General features: G+C 36.2%; 2 protein-coding genes across 2 annotated transcripts; one reads left to right on the plus strand and one right to left on the minus strand.

The window, feature by feature from the left end:
- Position 1: 1 nt before the first annotated feature.
- Positions 2-18,145, plus strand: LOC126753665 (disks large homolog 5). The gene is made up of 10 exons (XM_050465337.1): positions 2-2,111; positions 5,516-6,133; positions 9,929-10,025; positions 10,117-14,355; positions 15,291-15,890; positions 15,951-16,170; positions 16,252-16,490; positions 16,578-16,807; positions 17,519-17,735; positions 17,799-18,145. Exons 3-10 carry the CDS (start codon positions 9,971-9,973, stop codon positions 17,897-17,899), a joined length of 5,901 nt encoding a protein of 1,966 aa, XP_050321294.1. The 5' UTR covers positions 2-2,111; positions 5,516-6,133; positions 9,929-9,970; the 3' UTR covers positions 17,900-18,145.
- Positions 2,477-5,260, minus strand: LOC126753669 (F-actin-capping protein subunit beta). The gene is made up of 2 exons (XM_050465340.1): positions 4,951-5,260; positions 2,477-4,522 (listed from the first exon to the last, which is right to left on the minus strand). The coding sequence occupies exons 1-2, from the start codon at positions 4,951-4,953 to the stop codon at positions 3,695-3,697; spliced, it is 831 nt and encodes a 276-aa protein (XP_050321297.1). The 5' UTR covers positions 4,954-5,260; the 3' UTR covers positions 2,477-3,694.
- Positions 18,146-19,605: the final 1,460 nt, after the last annotated feature.

The following is a 19,605-nucleotide window of genomic DNA, read 5'->3' on the forward strand; positions in this document are numbered from 1 at the left end:
AGCTAGACTATATAGTAAGAGCGAAAAAAACTAAAACATGTAAAACCATTTACATATAAGTACTAACAACAACAACAACACACACACACACACACACCTAACAAGAGAACAGAAGAAAAATGTTGATTTGTGATTTTCAGTATAATTTGCTTGCTTATATACATTAATATATATATTTTTTATATCAGCTATCACATATGCATTGTAAATGCTACATTGTTTTCTCGTTTAATGTTTATTATTGATTATATTTTAATTGCGTGAAAATAAAATTTTTGTTTGATTCAAGTGAATGTTATAATATAAGCAGCTAAAATATGTTTAAAATATGCACAAATTAACTAATTTAAGTTTACACTAGTTCTAAATTAAATAATAAGTTTCTAATTGTGCTTTGTTATTTTTTTCTTTTTTTATGGTTTTTTCGGTATTATTATAAAAATTGCTTTTTCACACATTTAAAGTATTTTGGATATGGTTTATTATTTGGTGTCTAATAAATAAGTAGTTTATTTTCAACAAATGTGTGTTCCTCGAAAACTAGTAAGAAAATTTCAATATATAAGAAAAACAATAATTTTAACTTGTACACAAATTATTTGACGTAAACCAGAGAAATATATAAGCAACATGTAAAATAAATATGAAACCCACATTTTATACGTGTACTATTTAGATGTAAACGCTTATTAAATCATTAATAACAAATTATTTGTAAGTTGTAGATAACAGTAACGCGCTGCGGCACTACATTTATTTCTAGTTAATAAACACACCACAAAAAAGCTCTTATAAACATACATACATACAGTTATTCTATATGTATGTAGTAATAAACAATTACTTGTAATTAACAATTCGAGGGCCATTTTTAACCAACACATTCATAACTGCAAGCATACACATAAGTATTGTTGTATATAGTTAAGAGTTATGTAATTATTATATTTTGTTTGTTTAGTTTTTCAACTGATGCATATTTTAAATATTATATGAAATATCTAATTAGTTTATTTAGTGTGCGGAAAAAGATTTATAAACATTTGCAATGGAAATAAAAAAGAAAAAAATAAAAAATAAAACTCGCCAACTAAAGTCAGCTTTCGTTTGAACTGACGTTCTATACAAAATAAAATTAAAAAAGCGTGCAATTTGTTTTTCCTAATAAATACAATAAATCCAAATAATGTATGTTTAACTCTACACTAAAATTACATATTTTTGCTATACAAAAAATTATCCTTTGAATAAACTGTAGTCAAGCTTAATTATTTTATCAACAGAAAATAAATAATAAAAACAATACATGCACACTCTGTATAAATAGTATCAAAACATACTGTAATTTACCTTGACACATGTCACTTGCATTTATGTAGCGGGTAACTGTTTTTAAGGCGGCGTAGTAAAGTGGGTGATTGCAGAGAAAGTCAAAATTGCAGAAAAAAGAAACTTCCCGTGAATTAGTAATTAAAAAATAAAATGAACAACGGATACAAAAATATTGAAGTGAATTGTGAGAACAAATAAACATGTGGTCCAAAAACAAATATAGAAAACAGCTGTTTTGGCGCTGTTATAAATAATGGAAAGGGTTGAAGAGTAATTTTTTAAAGATTTGTTAGATGTTGATGTTGTAGCGTCAGAAAACTATCCTCATGGAATTTTAAAGAATGCTGCAAGATAAAAATTCTGGTTAATTCCGGTTACATGCACCCGACAGTCGTGGAAATGAAATAATTTTGCTCTGCACAAGGCAATCTATGGAGTTCAAACGGAACTAGATTGATATACGTTTACAGAATTATTTCGTCGGAAACAAAACCAAATTTTCCAGCATTTATAAACATAGCACAATCTTGATTTAGCTATTAACTACAAAACGCTGATTTGAATAATGTAATTAGCTGAAGCAATGTAAGATGCATCACCGGTTGCGGAGTTTTACAATAGTTCAAAAGTTATTATATATATAATCACCATCGGTGAAATCTATTCCATATCAAAGGTACATTCAAATATCGGAAAATGAGTTCAAAAGTAGACACTTTACAGAAAAAGCGTCGAAAAAAGCGTATACCAACACAATTTTACACTTCCGGCTGAGACAGGTAAGTCTTCCACAAAAATCGAATTTATTGTTTTTTTAATTTTTTTGTTTGTTTTATTAGTGTCTTGTATAAAATTTTGCACATTTGTTTTGCGTTTTTTAATTAAATCAAATACAAATTAATACACTCGAAACTAGACATTTCAGCTGAGTTGTTGTTGGTTGTCGGTTTGTTTCGTTATAAATACAGAGCAGTGTAATAAAGTAAAGTATGTATGTATGTATATATGTATGCATGTGTAAGCACAATACGTAAACAGTAGTATATTTATAATAGTAGAAATTGTGTTAATTTTATTGCAGCTAATGCATAAACTTATAACTGTAAATACACAAATCAATCGTTTGATTTTTTTTATATTAATATTTTTTCGTTTTGTTTTGTTTTTTTTTTTTATTTATGTATGCATGTAAATATACTTTTCTCATTTAAAATTGATAAATCGGCTGTTGTTCAAAGTTCTAAATACACACATACATGCAGTGTAACTTAAATATTAATATTTTTTATATTTATTAACGTTGACGGAGAGAAACAAATAATTATAGTAATTGAGAGCAAAAAATAAAAATAAACAATACAAAATAGGCATTCACGTGGGTGGAAGGCGGGGGGAGAGTACAAACAATTGACAAGAAGTGTTATCGCTAAGCTTTGTTCACTTTGTTCTTTTCTTTTTTGTTTTTGCAATTTAAATGACAATCAGACTGTGGCGCATTACATATGTATGTACATATTTTGTTTACTTTTATAGGGACATACATATATAAATTAAACGTTCTTGCTTGGTAGTGATAGTTACATTATTCTGTATACTCTCTAATAATTAATTAATTACACATGTAGCTCGCTTACCAAACTTTACTCTCGATCACTTTGTGTTTAATATTTAGTTTCAATTTGTCTTCAAATTATTTCAACAACTTTAACAATTGCTACATTTAAATTGTTTTACTAAAAAATCACCACTACTGAACAATAATGCAAATGCTTTAGTTTACGTGTTATTGGTATGTTTTGTCCATTATATTTCGATGCGGTAATTTATTATAATTATAATTTGTATAACAGTATGTGCATGCAAGGAGGCGCCACACTCAAAAATGTGATTTTAAAACTTTCAAGTGCGAGATTGGCTACGAAATCCAGTTTTTTTTGCCGAGCTTCCAGCGAAAGTAATCGCCCACGTAAGTTTAGCGCTTACTGATGCACGCATGCATTATTACTGTCGATAAAATTTTCATTGTCTTATTAGGCATTCAAAACTTAGTTTGGATTATTTCTTTTTAAATGGAATTTGAGTATAATTGCATAGGATTTGTGTTTTTTCGTTTCCTTTTTGTGTGTTACTAGCATTGTTTTAATTATTTTTTAATTAAAAAAATTGCATCTATATGGTTTTATGCAGACAGTGCCTGCTAAGCACACTTCATCTACACTAATCGCCGTTTATTTAATCCTTTCGCTTGCTATTGCGCCATTATTTTCGTTTTCTTCTGCAACTTGAACTATATATATGTATATGTTGTATGTATGTATATTGCAAACGCCAATGTCATACTCCCCCATTACACACATGCACCTCAGTTCGATTCTGGTTTTACATTACGTTTTAATATTGCCGCAGCCAAGTCCTGTTTCATGGCTACCTCCTGCCGTTGATCGGCTAACGGCTGTACGCTACGTAAGCCGTTTATAATGTCTTTCGTTTTACCAAAATATATTTCATTAAGCGTATTGCGTATTTTATTCTCCATTTCTTCAACCATTTTGCCAATGTTTACAATATGCGGCGAAGATTCACTGACATTAGCATCTTGTTCTGTTTGACGTGTCAATGAGCCGCCCAGGTTCATTGTGCCAGAACCTTGTTTGTTCGTTTGTAGCCATAACATAGCTGTAGATGTTAGTTTGTAGTGTGCCGTTCGCCCCGTAGGTTTTTCTTGTACTTCAACGACATGTATGGAGTCCCAGCAGCCTCGTATCTTTTTATTGCCATCGCCTGCCTTTTTAATTAAAACTACCGCTGCAAAACCATGTTCCAGATCCCACAAATACACCGAAGATACTCCACCTTCATAGTACATTTCACGATATTGATCGAAGGCATAGTTAGCTTCTATTTCCAATTTACGTAAACGATCTGACGGCATTTGTCCGTCCTCTAGTGGCGGGTAGTAAGTGTTGGACCACGGCGATCGATACGAATCACCATCACGGTTGTAATCGCACAGCAGGTAATCTTTATTATGTTCCTTATCTTTTGCTATTTTAAGCGGTTGATCCACAGATGAGAGTAGATCCTCGCACAGTTCTGGCGCCAAATCAATCAAATCTATCAGATTCTTTTCGATTTGTTGTGGTGGCAGGCGACGCATCAAATCAAGTGCACTGTCCATTTGTACGTCCGACTGAAAGAGGCAGAAAGTAATTAACAATCAACCTATTGGTTATTACATTTTCACTATTTAAAAAAAAAATACTAAAAAAATTAGCAAATCGTGAAAGTGCTAAAATACTATAACAAAATTATATTTTGTTTTAGTGGGGTTATTGTAAGTTAACAACCGTTATGCTACCGATTTTGTTATAAATAACAAAGCCGTAGTTTGAACAACAACAACCATAACAATAGCAGGTATGATTACCATATATGGGCATGGTTTTTACTTGTAGTACTATTGCGCCTGCCCACTGCTTAATACGCGCATTGCACCGGCACACCTTCAAGACTTGTTTTAAAATATATCGTAAATTTATATCAAGGTTATGCACTTGATTAGGAGAACATTTCGCAATATCCAGTATAGATATTAAAGTATCAAAATGCATTACTCACCATTTTGGCTGCTCCGGTACTTCGTCGTTATCTCCCTTTGCTTCTGTTTCTTTTTCCGAGTTTTTGCCTCACTTTCAACTTGGCCCTATTGTGGCAATTCACCTACATATATTTTTATTACGTTCAGTTCAATTTCTTTTAGTAAACACTTGACCAAATTATATTGCAAAACAATTTGTGTGGAATATAAAAAAATTTAGTTATTTTTAAACTAAATATTATAGGGATTTCGTGTGTATTAATACGTTTGATAGGCCTTGTTTTTTTTCAAGTAGAGGTGGGCGAATGAGCAATACCTTCTGACAGCTGTCAGTTGCTACGAAATTGTGGGCGATGAAAAAGTGTCATAATGAAACAGGGTTGACTGGGTGAAAATAATAAAATTAAATATAGCATACAAGTTAGTTATATGTACAATTTCAAAAATGTAGTTATGTATAGAAGCTGTTGTTATATTTGTGTAATATATTAAATAACTCATATATTATATCATAAATAACTCATAAAAATCTATCTACTACAACATAATTTAAGTTTGCGCAATGCAATATCGGTTATCTTTCAGAAAGTTTCATATCCGCCGTACTACCCTGTCCATTTGACGTGTCTTGGCATTTAACCCAATTTGCCAGTATTTCCCGATCATTTGTCAAAAAACCGAATACTGGGAATCTGTCATCATCGGTCCGCTGGATCTTTTTTATTTTATTACTTCCCTGCTTTTGTACGTTGCGATAAAAAATTTCACCTTCTCTGCTGAAAAAATATTAAAGTGCCTTATTATTGGAAAATATGTGAAATTCGCGCATGAAAATTAGTGCAAATCGAAGATAAACCAATAAAGTGTATGAATTATATAAAATATAGTGCTAATAGTTGTTATATTTAATAAAAAATCTGTGAGAAAAATGGGCGTTAATCAAATTGTGAAAAAATAAAAAAAAATATAAAAAGTAGAGAAGCGTAGAAGAAGATTACAGTACAACTACAATCACAGCAATAATTCCAACAACAACAAAAAATAAAAGCAACGGCAGCAGCAACAGCAACAGTAGACAGCAGTAAACGTCAGCGCTAGCGACAGTCTTTCACAGTGTAGGCTCGCTTTGAAAGAGCACAAAGTGAAAGGCGATATTTTCTTTCTCCAAAGTGCGGCGTAGTGTAAAGGACACCTACATAAAAGGTATGTACATACATATTGCTGATCATCCTGTTAATTAGAAAGTATAGATGTTTAATGCCGTAGAATGACTTGATATTTTGGGTTGACATCAGCTTTTAGACCTAAGTTACTACTGCATCTTTACAATAATGCCTGAACTAATATTGGAATATATGTATGTACTATATATGGTTGAAATTTTGGTTGGTATTAATTTAAGCTGCACTGATCTCATCATACCACACTTTACATATATTTTGGTGCACAAAGCTTTCCCTCAAGCATATTTTTAACCAATAGCTAAATGTAAATAAAACTCAATTAAAAGAGGCGTTGAACGTTAAAATTATTCAAGTAAGTCTGCTGTCTGCAGTCTTAATGCACATATGTACATCAGCAATAGCACTGCATATATTATACCGATTCACAAACTCCAGTTGTGTGCGCTGTGCCACATGCAGCGCTTCGTCATCTTATTACTAACCACCCTACCCAGTACATAGCTATATGTAGATGTACATACATACGTAACAATACCGTCCAAATACTAATTAGTATGAAATCTACGATATATATGTATATAGTACGTCTGTAAGTATGTATGTGTTCACCTCGATTTTTGCTAATTACGCGAGAGTTGCCCCATTCAAATCATTCAACCATTGTGTATTGTGCGCGCAACAGTTGTGCTTCTTTACATTACCGTCCGTACGCCGGAGTACCACAGGTAGTTATTTGTTTTTGCTTTTGCTTTATCTATTCGTTGTTGTTATTCGCTGCTGATGTTTTGTTTTGTTTTCTTTTTTTTTGTCTGCTTGGGTGAGTTACTGGAGGTGGCTCTGCTAACTGGTTAGCTGCAAAGATTTCAGACCGGTGAATTATTACTGGTTTATTACTCGCCTTGTTGATTTGGCTATTTGCTTCATATTTTCATTGTGAAATGTACAGATTCGGAACATTTGGAAATTAGTTGTTTCACACTCATTTAACTTACGTTCATATTTATATGTATTTTATTTTTAATTTTTCGTTTATTGCGTGTTCTACTTTGAGCAAGTTTCGGTTTAAGTTTTGTGATCGCATTAAAACTTGGGGCGTGCGAAACGGTCACCTTAATCATCGTCGTCGTCGTCATCCATGCTGTTCACCGTGGTTGTGGTCAACACTACCAACATCTATAACTTCCACTTTGATGTTGCCTATACGATTTTTATTATGGTTGTTGTTTTTTTGTGTTGTTTTTTTGTGTTGTGTTGTGTCTTCAACAAGTTACCCGGATTTAAGCCGCTTTTCATACACGATTATTGGCGTTGGCTGCCGCGACTGCGATGTTTTGTTTTTGCTGTGTTTCATGTGTTGAGCATTGCCTCAGTTCATTTGCCCCTAAAGCAGCAAAAAAAAAAAACAATAAACAACAACCGCGGCAATAATCATAATAATTAAAGCTATTGTTTTGTTGTTGTTTTGACAGAGGCTTGAAATAAATAAAATAAATTAATAATTTATTTTTAATTTGCCTGCTCACTTGAGTTTGCAGGTTTCTCACCAACACCATCATTTCTTTACGATTGCTATGTAATCGTGTGTTGTTTATTTGTGGATTGTGTGCGTGTTTATTTTAGCTTTAAGTTTAAAAATAATAAAAAGCATTATTTTGCAATAATGTATCAACCAAAATAAAAGCGATAAGACTTTTTTTCTTATAAGTTTAATCGTCTAAAAAATTTGCATACGACCTTGTTCAATCATAAAAAATCGTATTAAAACGCAACAATGTCAGCAGCGGCATATTAGCGACCTTTTCTTCTATTTTTAAGCAAGTCGCGCTCAGCAGTAGCTGCGAAATTTTTGTAATCCAAATTAGAAAATGTGTTCGGTGTTTAAGGTATACAGTGAAATAGAAAGTTTTTTTGTGTTTAATTAATACTGTTTATAAATTCGGAAATATTTTTATTATTTTGTTTAAGTGACATATTTTATGTTGGTGATTCAGTGCTAACAAATTGGCACAAAATTGGCTATAGCTTATTTTTCAAAGCAAGCTTAAAATCTCCAAAGAAATTGTTCATTTCGGATCACCATAGCATAAAGCTGCCATACAAACTGATCGATCGTAATCAAGTTTTGTCTGGAAAATCTTTTTATACTTATCTTTTACATAGTGCAGCAAAAAGGGCATATATTTTTTTCCAAGGCAACTCTCTAATCTTCGTATAAATTGTTTAGTCCAAGGCAGCGGTATTCCAGCTTTGGTGCAGCCAAAATGTACGTTTTCGGAGAAATTCAAAAGATCTTGCTCATTAAATGCATATTTACTGCTTAAACACTGTAATTATATACAAGTAATGTTAGAACTTCAAATTTTTGACCCGCTATTTCCATAAATACAGCCAGCAACGCCTTTTTGTGCTTTAATAATTATGTTTAGTATCTGTAATTACGCATGGTGTACTTTAGGCGTGAGCAAATTTCAGGTGGGCAGTCACTAACACAATTACCGCGCAGCCATGAGTTTTGTTTCATCATTACACACTGACTCAACTTCCTACACCGACTTAGTGAGCCTGTTGCTCTTATCATTTTATATTCTAACTCATATCTTATTTTCAATTTATGAATGTAAGACTGTGTGTGGTTGTATTCAGTTCATGAAAAGTCAATAGTTAATGAATGTTTTATAATTTGTTTTAACTTTCAACTCAAATACAACCATTTGTAAGTGCTTATTTTTTACTACTTGTGCTGGTGCTGCTGCATTAGTATGAATGTAGATAACTTATCATATCTTGGTTTTGGATTCATTTTTTTATTATTTTTATTGTTTTAGTGCGTAGTACAAAAGGTGTAAAATATTTTTTTTATGCATACATACATACATATATTAACTTAATTTGAAACTAACAAGTGCGGTATAAAGGTTTGGCCGATTTAAATTAATGACATGTACTTCTTAAAATTATTTGCTTCGCTAATTGAGCTATCTTGAGTGTTATGTATGCATTAATTATGCCCTGAACAGAATTTATTAAGTGTGGCACGTAGTTTGTTACACCCTTCTGGGTGTTTATATATGATCAGCGTGAGAGCTCAGTCTATTTAGCCATGTCCGTCTGTCTGTTTACATGAGTTTATGAGATATCGATCTGAAAATTTCCACACGTTCTTTTTTCGCCAAGAAGCTGCTCATTTGTCGGAACCGCCGATATCATATCACTATAGCGCATATCAGCCATATAAACTGAACGATCGGAATCTAATGCTTGTATGGAAAACTTTTTCATTTGACGAGATATCTTCAATCAATTCAATTCTCTACAATCTCCTTAAAAATTGTTCAGGTGGGACCACTATAGCACATAGCTGTCATACAAAGCGACCAATCAAAGTCAAGTGCTTGTATGGAAAACATTTTCATTTGACGAGATATCTTTCCGAAATTTGACGTAGGCTATTGTTTGAAGTAAAGGTGCAATCTACGATGAAATTGACGCGTTCAAATTAATTTTTTTTTAATTTTTCTAACTGCTAACCCATCTTCTTGGAGTATCAGCCATTTAATCTAACCTAACAACTATAATTATGCTTATAATATTTACACGGTACGTTTGTTGTGCTAATATCGGTGAATGTTGCTTTCTTTTTAAAAATATCCCTCTCCCCATTGGTGCAATAGTTTCTTACAAGTTTGCGCAAACATTTATTATACATTCATACCATAATAGTAAATAACAAAAAAAAATTTAAATAAATTTAACAAAAAAAAATAAAATAAAATAAAATAAAAACAATAAACATTTACACTCTTCAAATCATCAGTGTATTTTAAAAGTGACCCTTGTGACTTGAGAAAATGGTGTGATGGCGAAGATGGCATCTGGAGATCTCTCTTTAACGAGTACGAGTAGCCAAGAAGGTTAGTAACAATTGAATTCTGCAATGTAAGACAAAAAAAAAAAACAAAAAACACAATTAAAATTACCATTTCAATTTATTTCCGTCTGCAGAAGAAAGTCCCGAGTATGTCGGCTATGACCGCACGCTTCGTCCCACATTGAATTCGAGTGCCAACACAAATGCGGCCAATTTGGCCAACAATAATGGACAAAACAGTGGTAACAGTAGTGGCGGTGGCAGCGGCGTTGTCAGCGGCAACACCGCTGGCGGTGGTGGCAATGTAAACAACGCCAATGTTTCGAATGGCTCACAATACGAGGTGATCAAGTCATCGCCGTATAGTCCGGCTTTCATGGAAATAAGTCAAATGCGACATCAGCGTGCCGATCCGTTGTGCCGCTGCGAAGAGTTGCGCGATCAGGTGGGCTACTATCAGGAGCAATATGTGAATGCCATGGCGCAATTGGAAAGCAGTGAACGTAATAAATTTATCGATGTTATGGCGGAGAATGCGCGTCTCAAGCAGCAGAATACAAAACTGGAGCGCCAGCTGATACGTTTGGAGAATGAGAATGGCAATAAGTCGGCTAATGCGGCGGCGAATGCGTACTATTATGGCGACGTGGCGGTCGGACGTGGCGCCGATAATGAAAAATTGTTGCAGCAAAGTGAAAAGTTGCTGGAGGAGTTGGATTTGTGTAAAGAACACAACGCTGAATTGGTGAATGAACGCAAATTGATTATTGCCGAGCGTGAAAAGTATAAGAAGAGCTTCAATTCGACATTTGCCGAACTGGACAATGTGAAGAAGGAACGCAATTTCTATCGTGAATCACGTGAGCATTTCAATTTAATGCGTGACACAATGGAAAAGGAGATACAAAAGTTGAAATCACTACTTTCCGAGGAGTCCAAGAAAGTGCTACTCATAACGGTCGAACGCAATCGCATCGATGAGGAGCTCAAACAGCTGCTGTCCGAGAAGGACAATGTATTGCATGAGCATCAGAAAATGTTCGACGACTTATCGGCAGCCAAAAAAGAAATTGAGAATTACAAGAAAAACGACTTATTATATCAGGCGGAGATCAATGAGTTGCATCAGGCCAATGCCGAATTGCAAAAGCGCGATTTACTCAAGTCCAACTCGTGGTCTAAGGAGTTCTCAGATAGCAAAGATGATTTCAAGGAGGTGGAAAAGTTGCGCAAAAGCCTCGAAAAGGCCAACTCGGAGGTGGAGCGCGCGCTGCAGGATGCCGAACAGGCGAAGGGCGTGCGCGATTGGGCCATTTCGCAGCGTGAGAAAATCGTACAGGAGCGTGATTCGGTAAAGTCGCTCTGCGATAATTTGCGCAAAGAACGCGACAAGGCGATCTCAGATCTGCTCTCGGCCATACGTGATAGCGAGAAAATAAAGAAGCAAAAGGATGAAGCGCAAAAGAAAATCGACGTATTGAAGGAGCAAATTGAAAATCAGAATATTGATAGCACGTCGCGACGCAGCTTTCGCATGAGCACCTACGAGGCCGAAGATCTGCTCGACATTGAGTTGAACTATCATTCCGATAGCGATATCGGCATAATATTGGATGACAGCAACAATCGCCAACTGGTGTGTGGCGTCACCAATAGTTCGCCCGCATTTGGCAAATTGAAAATGAATGATGTCATCTGTAAGGTGAATAATCTAGATTGTCAGACCATGACAAAGCGCATGGTGCTGGACGAGATACGTAGTAGTGCGCCGCGTTGTAAGTTGTTGGTGTCGCGCACGCGTCACAGCAAACGACACTTTTACACCGTGCATTTGAATATGCAAAATAATATGAATCATGGTTTGAGTCTGGACACCGGCGTCTTCATTTCGAAAATCGAGCCGAACTCGTTAGCGGCCTACGAGCCCGAATTGGATGTGGGCGATCGTGTGCTGAGCATTAATAACAAATCCATGGAAGGCATACATTCCGTCGACGATGTGATGGGTTTGCTGAACGATGAGCGCAACGATGCTATTACCATCTTCGCATTAAAGAATGTGCAGGATATGGGTTATAGCGATGGACAGCGACGCATGACCACTTCGTCGGCGCAAACCGATTCCATTGATTCGATGCATCGCATGACGAGCGCCAAGCATCCTTCGAAATTTTCGGAAATGTTAAGCATCTTCAAGAAGATACATATTTCGAAGCCAGGCACTGATGTCGATCACTTCACGCAAGAGCATGATGCGCTCGCCGAGTTGGATTCGGTGTTAAGCGAAAATTCGTCGGAGAAACCACGACGTGGTAAGCGTAGCAAAAAGGAGAAGGAAGCGGCTGCCAAGAGTATGGGTACTTGGCCACGTGCCAATATACTCAATGCCACACATGAGAATCCCACAGGCACCATAGTGCAGCAACGCGAGAAAAAGCGACCGCCACTTGCACTCTTCACAGCCGGTCCGATAAATGTCGACAAGGAGGATGAGCGTGAAACCTCCGATGAGCAGCCACCGCCATTGCCGCCGCAAGCTAAACCGCAAGCGCATATGCGCAACGGTATAACAGGTGCAGGGCAAGCCATCAAAACCAATCCTCATCGCAATTCCAATCCCATACCCGCCTCGGCGCTCTTCAGCCCCACACCCGGTACAACAGCGATGCCGAATGTGAATAGCGGCAATATCAATAGCAATAATGTTTATGCCAACTACAGACACTCCGTGTATGCGGAACCACAATTAGACAACGTGGGCCTGTTAGGCGAGCCGACTAAGCTGCTAAAACGACCGGCGCCCATATTGGGTGCGAATATGCGTGTGAAAATGCCGCCCGTGCCGGACAAATATGGCAATCAGCGTGCGCACAACTATCAAAACCGCTACTCGCTCAACATAACGCCGACGGAGTTCTACAAGACCAGCGGGCAACAGGCGCAGCAACAGGTCATACATAGCGGCACGGGTGCGGAGTTTCTGCCACGCAAACCGCACATTTTCGATATGTTGAACAGCGGCAATACGGGTATGGGCGGTGTTGGCATGCCTACAAGCGTCAGCTCTAGCAAATCGCAGCCACATCCGGCGCTCTTCACACCACTGAATCTCCATCCGCCGAGTTTTGGGCGTAGCGCTTCCACAACACAGCAGAATTCATTGGACATGATCTCGATTAAGTCGCAAAACTCCATCGATTCCATATTGTCGGCGAAGAGTCCGCCAAATAGTGAATGCGCGACGATCAATCACTATCAGAAGCGTGGCATACCAATGCCGCAAGCAGCAGCTAACAAGAATGTCTCCAAGTATCCAAGTGACAGCGAGAGTATTGCCTCGGGCATTATGAGCGCCAGTGTTGGCGGTGGAGGCATGAACGTTGGCGGTGGTGCTGGTGGCGGTATCGGCCACCATTTCCATTCGAATAACATGTCCGCCCCGATGCACAATCGCCACTCGCAGCTCTTTCCGACCTTCACGCAAAATTCCATAAATGCAATGCGTCAAATACGCCACTCTAGTCCGCTAACATTGCCCTCCTCACCGCCACTACACACGCATCCCCACTCTCACGGACCGCACTCGCACACGTCGACGCAGCAGTCTCAACACGGCGGCGTGGATACGGCAGCTGGCAGTGCGATTGGCATACCTACCAGCTCGGTGGACAAATTCGATATGGACTTTATGACGCCCGGTTTGCCTATGCATACGCAATACGTGCAAGATTACCCGCTTTCCACGCACTATCATCATCCACATAGCAGCGGTGGTATGCCCGGTGGAGGTGCTGGCGGTATCATCTATGAAGGTGGCACATTTCCACGCAAGAAGGATCATCAACGCTTGCGCATACCATCCAATCCGAGTGTGGCGAGTAAGAATAGTGCTGGCGTTAAGAACAGTTCCGGTTCGATTGATCATCACTATTGTGGCGTAAGCATGTCCGGCCCGCCACCATCGATGTTAATGCATCATTCAGCGATTGCTGCGGTCGCAGCGAATGGTGGCGGTAGCGGACGCGGTTCGCCGATGCCGCAAGTGCATGTCGAAGTGTTGAGTCATGGCGGTAGTAAGCGTAATTCGAATGCGCCGTCGGATTTTTTATGCCCTGGAGACCTTAGAAGAGTCACGATCGAGAAGAGCGACAAATCGCTCGGCATTACCATACAATGCAATAACAATGGTGGCGGCATCTTTGTATCGACTGTAGCCGATAAGAGCATAGCCACGCGTGCTGGTCTTCAGGTGGGCGATCAACTCTTAGAAGTTTGCGGCATAAATATGCGATCGGCTACAAATGACATTGCGGCGAATGTGTTACGTCAATGCGGCAACTCGATAACCATGCTGGTGCAGTACAATCCGGAAAGTGAGTAAAACAAATCCATTGAGTACAAAAAAAAATATTGTATTTCTATGTGTGGGCATTGAGCATTTGCAGGAAGAATTGAATTTTTATATTTTTTTTTACGATTCTTTACACTTTTAAATGTTTGAATTTGGCACGTTTGCGATCTCAAACAAATTTTTAGAAATTTCGGTAGTCTAACCTCAAATTTATCACTATAATCATGGATACTTTTTCGTACTGTAACATATTATTTCTTATTTCTTTTAAAATTTTTAATATTTGGATCGTATTTTTAAAGCCTTAAGTGATCTTTTATGGATCTTTAATGCTTCAAAGATATTTCGAGAAATTTCGCTAGCCTAACCTCAAATTTTCCACTACGATCAAAGATAGTTTTTGGTACTATATGATATTACTTCTTATTTTCTTTCAAATTTTTAATTTTTGCACTTTTATCGACATGCTTTCGATCTATCGCGATCTTCGTGCACTTCGGATCACGTTCCCGATCATTGTTATTAACCTTACCGTTATATTCAAACCGATGGCGATCATTGTTATTATTTTTACCGTTATAAACAAAGCACCCGATTATTGGGATAATTTTTACCGTTATAATCAAATCGATCCCGATTGTTGGTACTTTTTTTATCGTTATAATCAAAATTTTTAGTGGTTCTAAAACCCCATTTTTGAGACTTTTTAAATTATAATTTTTTGAAAAAAGTTTATATTTTTCAACGTGTTCGTTAAAATCATCGGAAGAGTTTTTAAAAATTTTAATTTTTGTGTTTTCGAAATTAAATGAGTATTTGAAAAAACTAACGGTTTTAAAAAAGAAGTTTAAGCAAGTGTACCAGACATATTTCTTTCAATATTTATGTGTTCGTGCCACACTGTTTTTCGAAAATTCCAATATGCCACATATTTTTTTAACACTTTTTGCGTTCAAGAATTTCACTCTGGCGAATACGACGGCACCAATAATCTCGAGACTGAATCTCCAGTGAATCACTCTGGCTCGCCCACACCTCGCAATTCACCACGACCACCGGTGCGTACCATGATGTCCTCACTACCACCACTACCAATCTCGGCACCCACCAGCAATCCCTTGGCACAGCAGACGAACATAATGCCACAATCGAGCTCATTGATCTCAACCCAGTCGATCAAGGATCAGAGTTTTGCCGATAGCCTGGAAAATCAATCGGACATGAGCAGCAGTCAAGATTTGCCCTCCTCGGCGGCTACAACTACCACTACAGCCTCAACTACATCGACCGTGTACGAGGAGGAGGCGCGCTATGTCACCCTATGCATGGATAAATCTAAGAATTTGGGCATCAAGCTATTCGGTGGCAACAAGGTGGGCATTTTCGTGCATGACGTACACCCTGGTTCACCGTCCGATATTGCTGGTATACGCAAAGGTGATCAGATATTGGAATACAATGGCGTAGACTTGCGTTGTGTTACGGCCGAGCAGGCGGCCAATGAGATATCGAAGTTGACGGACACTGTCACCTTGTTGGTGCAGAATAAATTGAAAAGTGAGTGTTTTAAGCGCACATAAATTATATTTTAACACATTCCAAAAAATTTCCGAACAGAATTAAAGCAAATTAAAGACAAGACAGGTGATTCCTTTTATATACGCGTCGGTTTCGATCGTACCGGCGAGCTGAATGATGGCGACTTGCGTTTCGTCAAGGATGAGGTGCTCTATGTGGACAATACGGTTTTCAATGGCACTTTCGGTCTGTGGCGCGCTTGGAAATTGGATGCAAAAGGCCACCGCAAGGAGTGCGGCATTATACCGAGTCAAATGAAGTATGTCCTCGTTGCTTCAAATAGCAAAATTTCTTGATTTTTTATATTTTTATTTCACAAATGCTACGTGCTTGCTTTTAGAGTGGAGGAGGAGCTGCGCGCTGGCGAAGTGGTCGACTGTGAGGGCGGCACCGCACGGCGTGGCAGCACATCGGCGCGTCGTTCGTTTTTTCGTCGAAAAAAGCACCAGCGTAGCTCATCGCGTGACTCCACCGAAATTGCCAGTTTCAGCAACACACAGCTAAGCTTCTTCCCCGACTCGGGCATATTGAATGATGACGGTGGCATATTGAGCTATCAGCGTGTTGAACGGTTGGATTGTGAGTAGCGCGGTTTATTAATTAACATTGAAAGTGCTAAAAAAGCTTTTTTTTAACTGATTTTTTGTCATTTATATTACGCTGCAGCACCTGTACGTCGGCCGGTGCTTATAATCGGTCCGCTATCGGAGCGTGTTATGGAACGTTTGACTATTGATTTTTCGAATTTATTCAAAATGTGCGAAGTGACCACAATGGATTGCTCACAAAATGCCATGGAAGAGGGCTTACAGGAAAATATTTTCGTTGACTACCGCCGTCGTGGCAATAAATTCGAGTGCACCACGGTGGAGAATATCAATAACGCATGCAAGAATGTGAGTAGCTTCGCTTTTCAATTGAGAAACTGTGGAAAAAGTTGTTGTGCAGCTGTTGTTGTAGCGGTGTAAAACATATGGAAGTGGATTTAGGGAGTAAACAGAACTTTACTTGGAAATTCAGCAACACTTTATATTTATATCAAAATCACCACAAACTTATTCTAAAATTAACGTTTTAACGGTATTAAAAGTATTCGATTGTGGAAAAGTCTTTGCTCGAATAATTTGGATGTCATATGGAATCGGTTGTTGCGGTCATAGATATCCAATACCCCATACTTCTTCTTTAAATGTTAACAACCAAACTGAATTCACCACTAATACTCAGTTTTTGACACTTTTCATACAAACAACCAATCTAAATACACCACTACACTACTTAGGCTTAAACACTCTTCATACATTTTGGTAACATAACCTCAAAATATAAATCGTCAATCGTGGCTTAGACACCCAATATTCAATTTTTCTCCTTTAAGCGTTAACAATCAATCTAAACTCCCCACTAATACTCCGCCTTAGACACTTTTCACACATTTTCGGCAACCTAACCGAAAAATATAAATCGTCAATCGTAGCTTAACGACTTGTTCTACAACAAAATTTGAAAATTTTTTTGCAACAACAACTAAATCAACAATAATACACAGTTTCAAAATTTTTTTTACCTAATTGCGCAATTGATTTAATTTTTTCCGCCCCTTGAAGGATCGTCGTCACTGCATTTTAGACATATCCCCCTCGGCTGTTGAACGTCTTCAGCGCCTACAAATCTATCCGATCGTTTTGCTCTTACGTTTCAAATCGGCAAAACAAATACGTGAAATACGTGACTTTGGCATTGATAAAATATCGGCCAAGGCCGCCAAGGAAATGTACGAACGCGCATTAAAACTCGAAGCAGACTACAAGCAGTACATATCGGGTGAGTGTTTGACATATTTTTGTCGTGACTATGAATATTAATATTTGTTATGTTGTCTTTCAGCTGTAATACCCGGCGTTAGTATCAAACACATGTGCACACAAATCAAGGATGCCGTGGACAAGGAACTGGATAAATTGCTGTGGGTGCCTGTAAGCGGCTAATCATTGTTGCCGGCTTCGAATTCTAATAAATATGCACTTGTATGGCATTTAAGTGCACGAATATAGTGTAATACGCACATTATAATTATTTAAAAAATTTCAGTTGATAATATTTTTTTTTTTTTTGGAATTAGTGAGACAGCAGACAATACATTTTTGTCGATTTGAAGCTTACATTTGTTGGCTTAAACACATTTTTTTCTGTTTGTTAAGCTTAAACTGCGCTTCTTCGTGAAAATTCTTAACATTTTCGCTTAATTTTTTTTTAGATTTAATTTTTTTTAAATTAAATTAATTTTTTTAATTAAATTATTATTTTTTTTAATTAATTTTTTTCCTTATTTTTTTTTATCCTTATTAATTTCTTTTTTATTTTTAAATTAATTTTTTTTTTAATTTTTAAATTAATTTTTTTTATTATTTTTTAAATTTAAAATTTTTAATCAAAGTTTTTTTTAATTTTTTTTTTCGTTTTTTTGAATCATTTTATTTTATACAAATTTTGTTTTTAGTTTTTTTATTTGTATTTTTTTTATTTGTTATTTTTATTTTTATATATATATATTTTTTTTAATTTTCTTTTATATTTTTTAATTTTTTTATATTTTTTAATTTTTTTTTATATTTTTTAATTTTTTTCTGTGTTTTAAACGTCATTCAATTAGACGTTTTGTGTTACTTTTTCCCCCTTTCTTGTTGTGTTTCGTCCTTTTATCTTTATCTATAGATAACTACTTTTGTATTAACTAACCTTCTAAGAAGTATTCACTTAGTATGATTTGCTTTTAGCTTGTATTAGTTGTTAACTATTAACTGTAAACTAAATTTACTCTAAACTACTTACTATTGCTTTACATTGTAGATTAATCATGTTGCAACAACAACAATAATGACAAATATTATTTTTCAGAGAGTGTCCAATGGCTTTTAGTTCAAACGCGTAATTTTTGTTTATATAAATTTATAATTAATTTTAAATCGCAAATTTTTAATTTTATTTGCATTTATGCAACAAAAAATGTAAAAAATATGACACGCGTTGCTCGTTGTACTATAAAATTACTTAACTTTTAGATTTCATCATTTTTTTTTGCGAAATTTCTTTCTATATATCTATTGTACATTTTCTGTTTTATTTTTCTCATTAAGCGCTCATAGCGCGCTTAAAACGCAAAGTATTTCGCCTCTTTATTATTATTATTTTTCGCTACATTTTCTTTTGTGTATTCTAAAGCTGTATTATTATTTTATATTATTCTAGTTTTGCTGAAATATTTTCCATTTATTTCTGCGAGTCTATTTTTATTGAAATTTTTAAGTATGTGACGCAAGAGAAAATTAAAAACATTTAGTTACTAAGCACAATATTCGAAATTGTAAAATATCAACATACTTTTCGGTATGTCTCTAGTTGAGTAAGCAACGAAAATGTTAGTTTTAAATTGTTATATTTTACTACAATTTGTTGTACTAAGTGGAGTAGAGTTTTGTGCAGGCCAAGCCTGTGTCCAATGCCTAAATTATTGTTTTCAATTCGCTTTTTCTTTTTGCGCTTCAAATTATGCTAATTTTACAGGGTTACAGGGTAAAACAATATTATAATGCAATTTTTTTATAAACTATACTTTTATTTACTTATAAATATGCATTACATATTCATTTATATATATCATATGTAATATAAAAAAGTGAAGATATTATATACA

Source organism: Bactrocera neohumeralis, chromosome 3 (genome assembly GCF_024586455.1).
Source record: "Bactrocera neohumeralis isolate Rockhampton chromosome 3, APGP_CSIRO_Bneo_wtdbg2-racon-allhic-juicebox.fasta_v2, whole genome shotgun sequence".
NCBI lineage: Eukaryota > Metazoa > Arthropoda > Insecta > Diptera > Tephritidae > Bactrocera > Bactrocera neohumeralis.